The sequence below is a fragment of the Panulirus ornatus genome, chromosome 59, assembly GCF_036320965.1.
Source record: "Panulirus ornatus isolate Po-2019 chromosome 59, ASM3632096v1, whole genome shotgun sequence".
In the NCBI taxonomy this organism is placed as follows: domain Eukaryota; kingdom Metazoa; phylum Arthropoda; class Malacostraca; order Decapoda; family Palinuridae; genus Panulirus; species Panulirus ornatus.
The window spans coordinates 10,955,200-10,967,920 of record NC_092282.1 but is presented as its reverse complement, the minus strand read 5'-3'; the positions used below and the strand labels follow the sequence as shown (position 1 = coordinate 10,967,920).

General features: G+C 37.1%; 1 protein-coding gene across 49 annotated transcripts in view; it reads left to right on the top strand.

Moving 5' to 3' along the window:
* The window catches only part of LOC139767302 (cytoplasmic dynein 1 intermediate chain-like), a 120,094-nt gene that overhangs the window by 92,471 nt on the left and 14,902 nt on the right, over positions 1–12,721 (top strand). For 30 of the 49 annotated variants that reach the window (XM_071696558.1, XM_071696550.1, XM_071696525.1 and 27 more), the window contains 5 exons: positions 4,770–4,887; positions 5,169–5,282; positions 8,118–8,235; positions 8,476–8,636; positions 10,401–10,415. In XM_071696558.1, coding sequence (XP_071552659.1) covers positions 4,770–4,887; positions 5,169–5,282; positions 8,118–8,235; positions 8,476–8,636; positions 10,401–10,415 — 526 coding nt within the window. The remainder of the gene's footprint in view (positions 1–4,769; positions 4,888–5,168; positions 5,283–8,117; positions 8,236–8,475; positions 8,637–10,400; positions 10,416–12,721) is intronic. The other 19 variants (XM_071696563.1, XM_071696562.1, XM_071696559.1 and 16 more) reach the window with 1 other exon arrangement.

Here is a 12,721-nt window from a genome sequence, read left to right as displayed (position 1 = left end):
TTATCAAAGAACTTTTCACTCAAAAGGAGTCCATCGTTTCCCTGCGACTTGAAGAGGCACCATCTTGGAGCTGATGGAGCTCATGGGAAATGAATCCAGGACCTCTTCAGAAAAGTAGTCTTGGGGTTGTTATGAATAAATAATGAAAAAGAAATGATAATCCTTTAGTTGTTGAGTTCATTAATAAGAGTAGTAGATTTAGATTTTTAATAATCTCTTATTTACACCACAGGAAATATGCATCATGATATAATTGGAAAATATTGGGTAATGTGATTAGGAAACAGACTTTTTTACGAACATTGATAGAAAAGGTTGATAACTTATTAGCCAGTTTATTGTTTGATAGGCAAACATTAGCTCACAATAATATTTTTAAAAAGAATGGCATGCCTCTTGAAAATATTTATTTGTCAGAACATTTGTATATTGTAATATGAATATAGTAAACCCTCAGTTTAATGGACTAATGTGGGGAGGGGTGTCCGTGGATGCCGAAAATCTGTTAAATTTAATGTAACATGTTTCTGTGCTATATTTAAGTTCACTTAGTTTCTTTTAACTCCTCTATGACTGTAGAGTTGAATGTGTGATATGATAGTTAGACGGCAGGCACCCGGCAGCGTGAGAACGCTTGCCAAGCAGTTGGAGGCTTAAGTCATACTGAAATAGAGGTGATGCCACCCCTCTCCTGTGAGAGGATGGACTACTAGCTTTCATTGCACCTCTTACGTGGCACAATGAGTAGGATTCAAACTTATGCAGGAAAATTTCAAGTTATTGCAAGGCTGCTCACCATCCTCAGGAAATGAGGTGCACCCTAGAAAATTGCCTCAGGTGGGAAAACCAATCTAGACAGTGAGGAGATGGAAGCTTTTTACAGAAAATAGGTAATCTTGGCCTGCATCTCCTCGGCTCACTTCCCGCATTCTGATGGATGCGCTAAAGCAGCAGTAAAGGCAGTAAAATGAGTGTTGAGGGGCAACTGGTGTTGGAGATCAACTGCACAACAGCAAAGCAACTCAGGCTATGCTCCAATATCTCAACACCCCCTAAGAGAGGGGGATGAGTCACCTGCACAGCTGGCAGCAGGGAGGCAGTTGCGAGATGGTGCCCTGATGTCCCGGCAGCATTAATCAACTGGAGATAGAGAATTGCTCTGAAACAGGGAGTGGGCCATAGTAGAGAGCCAAGCTCTTGTGCAGGGCGGCCCAGCAGGTGATGCCACTACACTGCCTCAGCTGTTTTGGAGCACACCTGTCTGCATGCAGGACATCACTTCAAAGGTGTAGGACAGATCAGGCATGGTAGTGGAGGTGAAACTGTAGAGACAATACTCAGTGAAGCTAGACAGCAGTGGCTGACTATCTCTGCGAACTGATGTCACCTATGTCCTCGGGTTTCACCGATCCTCACAACATCCATGGGCCAAGGGGGTAAGAGAGATGTGTGGAAATAGAAAGAATGTGGTTGAGAGAGCAGAAGAGGGTGTGTTGAAATGGTTTGACACATGGAGAGAATGAGTGAGGAAAGATTGACAAAGAGGATATATGTGTCAGAGGTGGAGGGAACAAGGAGAAGTGGGAGACCAAATTGGAAGTGGAAGGATGGAATGAAAAAGATTTTGGGCAATCAGGGCCTGAAAATACAGGAGGGTGAGAGGCTTGCAATGAATAGAGGGAATTGGAACGATGTGTTATACCGGGGTCGACGTGCTGTCAGTGGACTGAACCAGGACATGTGAAGCATCTAGGGTATTCCTGTGTGGCTGGGTTTTGATGGGAATGGATGAAGGCAGCAAGTATGAATATGTACATATGTGTATATGTGTATATGTCTTTGTATATGTATACGTTGATATGTATATGTGCGTGTATGAGTGTTTTTGTATATATATGTGTATATGAATTGTTGGGCCTCTCTTCATCTGTTTCCTTGTGCTACCTCGCTGATGTGGGGAAACAGCGATTAAGTATGATAGATAAATAAATAACATATACATATCATCATATACATACATATACATACATGTACACAGACATATACATATATACACTTGTACATATTCATACTAGTTTGCCCTCGTCCATTCCTGGCGCCACCCTGCCCCACAGGAAACATCATCGCTGTCACCGCTTCAGCAAGGTAGCGCCAGGAAAATAGACAAAAAAGGCCACATTCACTCAGTCTCTATCTGTTATGTGTATGCACTGAAACCACAGCTCCATATCCATATCCAGTCCCCACAGACCTTTCCATGGTTTACCCCAGACATTTCACATACCCTGGTTCAGTCTATTGACAGCATGTTGACCCTGGTATACCATATCGTTCTAATTCACTCTATTCCTTGCATGCCTCTCACCCTCCTGTATGTTCTGGCCCTGATTGCTCAAAGTCTTTTTCACTCCATCCTTCCACCTCCAATTTGGTCTCATACATATTCGCCACAGCATAGTCCTCATGACCTTGAACTCTGCAGCTGAAACATGGACATAGAATGAGTCACAGAGGTCAAGAATACTGGCTGTGGAAATGAACTGTTTGAGAGGAGTATGTAGTATGATGGAATAAAGAAAAAATGAGGATGAGGGGGGTATGAGAAATTGGTATGGTAGGGAATGCAAAGGGAATGAATCGTAGAGTGGTAGAGTGGATAGAACATAATACTTTGAGGTGGTTTGGGCATTTAGAAGGGATGCAAGATGGAAAGTTTCCAAGGAGAGTGTATGATAGTACGATTAAAGGGATTGGTATGAGAGGAAGACCCCCTTTGACATGGAGAAATAGAGTGGAAGAGTATTGGAGGGAGAGAAATGGTGGAAGAATGTGTGGAATGGTGTAAGCAAGGGAGACATGTAAGGATAGGGGTAAGTTGAGACTGTTGCTGTGGCCACCCACTTTGTGGGAGTTCCTAGAGGGAACAGGCATTAGAGGTATAGATAGATTGAAAACTTGTCTTAGAGTGTCTTCATCAAAGGAGAATTGAGAATTTTTTTTAAAGTTTGAAAAATAAGATTATTATCAGGGATGTTTGAGGGAAAAAAGGTCACTGACCTTGATGTCAAGGCATACACATATTGAGTCAGATGAATCGCTCTTCGTCAAATAATGCAGTAACTGTACCTTCTTTTTTATATTAATCACTAGTTCCTTTGTTAGACTTATGCTTTCTTGAAATAATGGGCAATTGTTTTCTCATCATTTACCTCCACAGCCTTTAGTGTTAATGATACATTCACAGTGACAGGTTCCAAGTCATTTCTCTTCAAGACCAATTCCCTCGGTATGATACTTTTTTATGCCTGTCATTGTTCACTACCTTTTGGTTCACTCTGATTTCCATGTGAATGAGAATTTTTCACAGTAATGCTATATTGTGTCTTCAGTTATATTAACCATTATGTAAGTATCCTTGACGGCATTCATTCAGTATTAATTCTCTGTTGTTACTTTCTCTCTTGTTAAAAGTACTTAAAGAGGCCTGAGGAGTGGTTGGTTGATTGGTTATTTGGGCTTTAGCACTATAAACTGCCAGTCATTAATGCTGTCACTGTCAAGTTACAACCACCAATCAAGAAACTTGAACAACTTTTGGTGTTCAGGTGCTCTCACTGTATGAGCATTGGCATTTATTTAGCATTTTATATTGTTACTGCTGCCACTGTAGATGTAGCAAGCCTTAACACCATTGAAATTAGGGATTTTCTGTCGTTAAATTGACATTTATGCCTTGTTTTACATCAGAAGTAATTGATTTATCTTCCTTTGGACTTCTGTTTTCATTAGCTTTTAGCTTTTTTTTTTCCATCAGTTTGTCACTGAGTTATAATGGTGAAATTTTGTTTTATGCCTTGATGATGTAAAATCACTGAATACATTGGTGGAACATAACAAGGAAAGACTTATTCTATCACAAGTGGATGACTGATTCATTGTGGAAAAATCTTTTTTTGGCTTCAGCTTCTATTATGTGCTGAAAGGAGATTCATGGGAACTAATTTTTCATTCCTATCCCCATAGTTGATGATAATTATAATGACATTAATGGTTACGTTATTCAGTTACCCATGCCATCTTAGCTAACATAAAGAAATTACGTAAATTGAGTTTTCAAGGAAAAGGACCCAGCAGTTGAGCACAGGTAAAAATATAGTGACTTGGGAACATATTGTTGTGGATGATTGCCATTAAAAGACCCTTGCTGAAGTGGTATAATGGGTGGATAGGGCTGTCCACCTAGTTAGTTAAGGCAAAATACAATGTAATCAGGAATTACTGTAAAATAACTTATTTTAAATGTAATCAGGAATTACTTTAAAATAACTTATTTTCAATATATATCAGGTTTTTATCTTCAGTTTGAAAAAGATAATTGCTCCATGCTCAAGAATTCATATAAACTAAACTGATGTAGCTGCAAATCAGAAATTAGAATGTTGTTTTTTATACAAAGTGAATATAAAGAGATTACCATTAGAAATTTAGTTTTTGATAATCAGTTTAGTTTAAAAAGGAAATGATATGAACATTAAAGACTTTGATTGTTTGCTTTAAGGTAGTTTGCATTAAAGACTTTGATTGTCTGCTTTAATGGTAGTTTGTTATTTAGTTTGGAGAGAAGATGATGATTTACTTTTTAATTCCAGGGAGTTAGTTGTAAATATAACAGAGTGCATGTAGGGCCTTAGATGTGTATAAATTACAGATCTTTGATACAACGTATATTGTTATTCCTTTCATTCATTCTGAACATAATTCTGTAACAGGTTTCATCCCAACCTCATCATTGGAGGTACATATTCAGGACAAATTGTGTTATGGGATAACCGAAGTCAGAAGCGAACACCAGTACAGCGAAGCCCCCTCTCTGCAGCTGCTCACACAGTAAGGAACTTGAGGCACAGATTGATTGTTTTTCTGGAAATTTCATGTATTTATATTATATCAGTTTATTCAATTCATTATAAAGATAGTAGCATAGTTTTTATTTAATTCATTATGAAAATAGTAGCATACACTTTTGTAGCATTAATGTCTTTTGCCTAAATGTATATATTCATTTGAGTGGCTTTTGTGTATGGATGAATTTTGAAGTATTAGAGGACAGTTAAACTTTTCTCTTTTAGGATACTTTTCAATTACTCTTTTTGTTTTTCTCATTGCAGCATCCAGTATACTGCATGAAGGTTGTTGGAACTCAGAATGCCCACAATTTGATTAGTGTGAGCACTGATGGTAAAATGTGCTCATGGTCCCTTGACATGCTGTCACAACCACAGGTATGTTGTCATTACTATGGGTATGATGACTGTAATCTTTGTGGAGTCCAACAGATTTTAGGGGTTTTACAGATGGTATAAAGAAATGAGAAAGATGTAGTGAAATTTCACAATATTTCATAAATTTGTAGGTGTTATACTTGTAGAATTTGATATTTGTTCTTGGCTAGGGAGTTTGACCCAGACTTGAGTGCAATTCCAGTTGTAACTGAAAAAGAACATAAAATACCCCCATGTTGATTATGAACACTGTTCCTTTATAGATAGATATGCATATATAAAGATGAAGTTGGGTCTGCATCAAGAGTGTTTAATGTGTTTGTAGCAGTTTGATATGTTTTTGGATGGGATATTGAGGGAGGTAACTGTGAGGATTTTGGAAAGGGGAGCAGGTTTGCAGTCTGTAGGGGATTAGGGGGTCCTGAGAGATGTCAGTCTGTTCTGGTGGCAGATGTAAATTAGAAATGCAGAAGCTGGTGTATAGATTTGGAAGTGTGTGAATAGAAAAAGTTGAGAGTCAATGTAAATGAAAATAAGGGAATAAACTATAGCAGGGAAGAGAGACGGGTTATTTGGAGTGTTTTTGAATACCTGGGAGTGGCCATGGCAATGGATGGTACTATCAAATTTGAAGTATGCCATAGGATGGATGACGGGCCTTAAGGCCTGGGTGTGTTGAGGGGTGTATGAAAAGAGAGGCCACTGTCTGTGATGGGTATGTTTGAGGGTACAGAAGTTGCAACAGTGTTTTATGGATCTGTGGCATGGGTGATAGATAAAAAGTATGCTGGAAGAATGTGTGTTGGAAATGAAATGTTAGAGGACAAAATGTGATGTGAGGAGGATTGATGGAGTTAGAAATTTTAGGGTATGAGGAGTTTTCTTAATAAAAAGAGTATGTTTGAGATGGATAAAGAGGATGTGCTGAAAACTGAAATAGTTCATACATATGGAAAGGATGAGTTGGGAGAGGCTGACTAAGAGAGTTTATTTGTCAGAAATGGAGGAGAATGGGAGCTGCTTTCGCTGAGAAGAATGTTCATTTGGCTTTACTACAAGGAACAGTATTGACTTGTTATTGTTTGTGATAATGATACCAGATAATGACAGAGAAAGAAAAGGTATTATAGTAAGGTGCTTTGGAGATGACATCAGATGAAAATAGATGACAAGTTAAGATAAAATGACAGAGAAAATGATGAGACCGTGATGGAATATTGTTGGGAAAATTTGAAAACTTGTCGTAGAATATAGAAATGTAATGGGGGTGCCTTGCAGGAGAATAAATGCTGGTACAGAAAAAATTTAGACGTAGAAGTAATTATGAATGAAAAGTTGAAATATGGAGATAACACAGAAGAAATCCTACTGGTAAATCAAGTCAGAAATGGTGTGATAATGAGATATATCATAGTTGTGGATAGAAATCTTATAGTGAAAATGTTCATTGTACATATAAGTGGCAAAAGTGAATATTACTAGTTTGTTTGGTCACACTGAAATAAGATGAAAGTATAACTGGGAAGAATTCAGGAAGCTTTACAGTCATATAAAGTGAATGGAATGTAATGACAATCTTGAAAAGTTAAAAGATCATGAACTGTATAGCCCAGATTGAAAAAAGATGTAGGAATATTAATTAATGACAGCAAACTGAAGGAATTACAAAAGAAATCTTAGAAGTGAAAGTTTCATAGTGTGGAGGAAACGGTATAGGATATACCTCTTTAATCTGGCAACCTTAGGACCTGGCCATTGCCAGACCACAGAAAATGTCTTAAAACAGAAATTGACCCCTAAGGGAACCCCTCATGTAGACATATACCTGACCACTAGTCTTGCCAGCTCTTTCCACATACATATTGCTGTGTTATCAAAGGTAAAACACAGCTTAAAACAGAAAATAATACAGCCATTAATGCTTCTAAACTATTGTTATGTCAGATGGAGACTCCTCCATCAATATCTTGGGCAAGGGTCATTTATGGCATACGACACCAATACTGGGCAGATTTGTCAGCATTATACACTTGTTCTTGGGCTAAGTTTTCTGTTGCCAGTAACTACAAATTCATCCACAAACTTTGTTGCAGCTTCCGTGCCACTGCTACGGTTTTCACCGCATACACTATTTGCTGAAATTCCATGTCTAACCATCCTTGTGAATATTCAGTCTAGTTTTAGTCTATATGAAAAACTTTGGCCTGCTCAGTAAGCATCTCACCAGAAATGCGTACACCTTCATTACGGAGCTTAAACCACTATATAAGTGCACAGTCTAATTCTTTACTCCCGGTACCATTTCAAAGTTTATTGGAGCTTTAAACTTTTTGGTTTTCATTTTCAGCAAAAAAACTAAATATAAGAAATTAACAGGACTTCAATGTGATTCAATGGAATTTGTAAGAAATCTACAAAAAGTATACTTAAGTTCATTAAGGAAGATAGAAAGACTTTAATGTTTTTTGGAAAAATTAATGTAAGGATTGAGTAGAGAAGCCTTTAACAGATGAACCCAGTTTGCAAAAATTAATTCCACATAGGCCCAATATTAACGGTGATGAAATTTGATGCTAATTAAGAGTAACTGTTTTAAAAGAAGTTGCATATGCTTTGAATGCTATGTTGCAGTCTTGCCTCATGGCTGAGTCTTGTAGTTATTGCACTTGTAAATAGATACTCTTTCATGAACTAAGAACTCACCTTGAGGTAACTGTGAGTAGGACTTAAACTCTGAACCCTTTAGTGTATTAGTTGAGTTTTGTAAACATTACGTTATTATGCCACAGTAGTAATTTCAGAAACATCATTCGTTGTGTTTATTGCTTTTTCCAGGAATCAATGGAGCTACAGCACAAACAATCCCGAGCAGTTGCAGTAACTTGTATGGCTTTCCCACATGGTGATGTCAACAACTTCATTGTAGGATCTGAGGAAGGGGCTGTATTTACTGGTAAATAGTGTGAAGGTTTTAACAGGTGTAATTCTGGTTTGCCACATGACTTTTGGAATGCATTGTAGTTGCATGCCGAAAGAAGACACTACTGTCTTATAAACCAAATCTAAAAATACTTTTAAAGAAAGCAAAAGTTGAAAGTCAGGGATTGATGAAAATATTATGTACAGATGAACTTTTCTGTTAATGAAGACTGCTTTAGTACTACCATTTTATTAATGAGATGATGCTTCACAGCTTGCCGCCATGGCAGTAAAGCCGGTATTGTTGATGCGTATGAGGGTCATCAGGGTCCTGTAACAGGAATAAGCACCCATTCCACCTTGGGACCCATTGACTTTTCACATCTCTTCCTCACTTCTTCCATTGATTGGACTGTTAAACTGTGGTCTGTTAAGGTGAGTGTAAATGGTAACTATTAGTGCTGGGCAAGTGCATCCATTTTAGTTTGTATAATGAGTGTATGTTTGGTGAGAGGATTTTGATTTGATGCATTAATGTTTTAGTTATATTTGATGAAACTAGATTAAGTTATTTTGCCTCAGAAAATTTGATACTTTTATTTGCCTGTTATCATTGGGGATAAGGGAGAAAGAATACTACCCATGTATTCCATGCACATTGTAGAGGTGACTAAAAGGGGTGATAGTTTGGGGCAGGAAATCCTCCCCTCCCATTTTGCTTTCCAAAGAAGGAATGGAGAAGGGGACCAAGTAAGGATTTTTCCCGTGTAAGGCCCAATCATCTGTTCTTGACGCTACCTCACTAGTGCGGGAAATGGCGAATGTGTGAAAAAAAAATTTGCTTGTTAATGCTTCTTGCATAGCTTAAAAGATTTTAGATTTAGCTAACACGATTAAGCAGATAATAATTCCAGTATGAAAAATGACTCTGTATCCTCTTCTGATTTCATTTTCCTGTTGTTCCACTGAGACTGTAACCAAGATTGAATATTATATTGAGAAAAAATTTGATGCATAAATAGATTATATTGGGTCAACTTGTTATTTCATGTTATATTAATGTACATATCTCAAAGCCCAGCTAAAATAAGCGCCTTGATTAAAAAATTGATGAATTTCTGAAACCTTTGTTTTATGTTTTATTTAGCTCAAATATTTATCCCTGGGGATAGGGGATTAAGAATACTTCCCACGTATTCCCTGCGTGTCGTAGAAGGCGACTAAAAGGGGAGGGAGCGGGGGGCTGGAAATCCTCCCCTCTCTTTTTTTTTTTTTTTTTTAATTTTCCAAAAGAAGGAACAGAGGGGGCCAGTTGAGGATATTCCAAAAAAGGCCCAGTCCTCTGTTCTTAGCGCTACCTCGCTAACGCGGGAAATGGCGAATAGTTTAAAAGAAAGAAAAGATTAGTACATGAAATAACTTTTTTCTCAAATCTGAAAACATGAAATAACACTATGATTAATGGAAGGGCTTTTTTCTGTCAATTGTTATGAATTGTAAGTGTAATATAAAAATGATGATAATGAAATGCATATTTCTAAGATTATGATCTGAGATTTCAGTTAGTACAAAATCAAATACACATTTTGTTTTAGTCTAGGTACGATAATTGTATCTTGAGTTCTGACATGAAAAGATTAATGTTTGTGATGTAACAGTGAAATCTAAGAAAAGAACTTCAATTACACATGGCCTTTTCAAAATGTTACGTCAAGTTGTGTAATGTTGATGACACATCAAGGAGACTTTTGACTGTTGCTTGACTTTATTGCAGTTATATAAATTAACTGATCTGAAGCAGTTGCTGTTAGTGACATAATGATTAGGTGCAATATCCTTCATGGTTAGATTTTATCATACAAGTAAATACATGCAGCCCTCTTGACTCACAGTTTGCAGCATCTGGACTTCATTTTAAAATGGTTTATCCTTTGCCTTCGCTGTGTTGTTAATGATTTCAAAATTTGCTGAGTATTGCTATAAGATTTACCATGTGAGTGACATATGAAGCCTTTTCCATAATTTGCTGCATCTCGATTTCATATTACAGTGATTTATCCTTTGCTCTTTGCTTTGTTGGTAACATGAATTCAAAACCTGCAAAGGATTTCTTCACATGAGCAGCTGTTGATGCATGATTCATGAGCATATTTGTAACCATTGTTTTTCTTTTGCCATGTTCCTTTTGGGATGTGAAAGCATTGGTCCATGAAGGTAAGCTGAGATGCACCCAAAGAGCCTACTGTAGCTCGGTGCTAAGTCTCATTGCTCTGCTAAGCATGGGTGTCCTCTTATTTTCATCTTCAAAAATTTTTCTTAGAACTTTAGCTCATTTTCCCTGTACTATCATGTATGGAACAATGGAAAAGTTTGCTTAAGAAAGTTGGTACATTTGATTGATATAAAGGTAAAAGTTTGATGTGTTTTATTTCTTAAAGTCAGGAGTAAAAAGGCCGTGTTTTATGCCTAATAGTAAGCAGAGGAACCTTGGGGCCATTAGCAATAGTCCAGTTCCATTTTGACAAGATTGAATAAGAAGATATTTTTATGAATTAATGCTAAACCTGATAAAGATATTGATAATGATCATACCACCTCCACTAATAACTCTTCAACAATAATGAAATAGTAATACAGGGACCTCTTGATTTATATGATAGTTATGTTCTTGAAAGTGGTCGCTTAAATCAAAAAATGTAAATTAGATGATGTAAGTAATGAAGATTAGGAGGTTTCATTAGTAATAAGACAGTACCAGTTATTATACCAGTGAAAAACTACAGTATACATGACCCACAAGATATGAAATAATGTAATATACATTTTTTTACAATTAATTCTAGTAATAGAAACAGAAAATAAATTATGAATCGTGGTGCAGTCTTCTCTTTATGGGGAATGTACATTCTTCTTGAAGACATGCTCTTCCAAAGTAATCTGGTCTCATCCTCGTTAAAGATCTACATAGGAGAATAACTATCCTCTTCGATAATTGTCTTAAGGGTTCCCAGGAAATTTTTTCCAGCAGAAGCATCCACACCAATCATTGTCTTGTGGTAATTGTGGTGTTTCCCAGAATTCATGAACTAACCAGGACTTGCTTGACATGTCTTCCTTGCTCCTTATTCTGTTTCCATGTCACCCTATGTATTTTGGGAACATTTCCATGAGTTTGCTCTTCAATCCATGTGCCCAACATTCGTTCCATTCTCTCCATAATCGAACTTTGGTAATAAGAGGTTTTAGATGTACTGATTAATGTTCCAGTCTTGGTACTCTTCTCACTCTTTGTATTATCACGAATAGTCCATAAAGTAGATTCACATAAGTCCAAGGGCATACTGAATATCAGCTGTTTGTTCATCTCTCATAATGTGTGAACAAATCACATCCATCTTAACCTTTGATGATGGCCTTATGCTTCTTAGCACCACTTGTATGGGGAGGACATAAAAGATGCTCTGTTTGCATGATGCATGGGGCAAGACACATGTAACATACAGTATACTGAAGCACAAAATGCTTTAGCACTTTGTAACTATAGACTGTATCCACGCCATGCATACTTGTGCTTCTTACACAGCACTGACAGTACTACACCATCATGTTGGCAGCCCAGTGATGATTGCTTATTCCAAACTAAAGCCTATGTATATTAAAATAAGGGTAAGTGGATCATGTGCGTTAGTTTGAAAATGACATAAATTACTTATGCGTAAATTAAGAGGTCCAGGTATGAGATATTATCCATGCATGAGATATTATCCATGTTACCATACCCACCACCAGTCAGTCATATGATCCCACCTTTTATACTCTCTTGCATGCTAATTTTTAGTCCTATCCATTCAAACATTCATTGTTGATATTTATTCAGTCTTGTGATAGGATAGAAGTGGTCACCCATAATTTGCTGGTTCCATGTTGGAAATTAACCTCTAGAGCAGGTAAATTTTTTCAAGATGCCCAACACACTGATATTTATTTGAAGGGCAGCCTTCCTGAGGCTCAGTAAAGAGAGATAGAAAGAAGATGGTGTGAAGATGCATAATCTTCATACCTTTTTGCAGATTGGTGGCTGAGGGCCTTTTTTCATGGCATAAAATTTTTCTAGTTCCTTTAAGGTATAATGCAGTATCACTGTCATATTCTGGATACTTGATATCACTTTTCTGCATAAAAGCTCAGATCAGTTTTTGTGATTATAAGACACCTCTGGAAGGTGAGCTGTCATATACAGTTTGTCTTTTCCACCATTACCTTTATTTAAAAGAATTATTACAGGAATATAGCTCTGCATAGCATTAATTATTATTGTTATTATTATTGTTATTATTATAAGTCCTTGAGGTAGTGGAGAAAGAATTCTACTGTATTTCCTGCATGTTATAGAAGGCGACTTAATGGGTTAGGAACAGAGGGCTGGAAATCCTCCTTTTCATGTAATTCAATTTCTGAAGAGGAACCAGAAGGAGCCAGGCAGGGAGTGCTCATTCTCCCTGAAGGCTCAGGCTGGAATG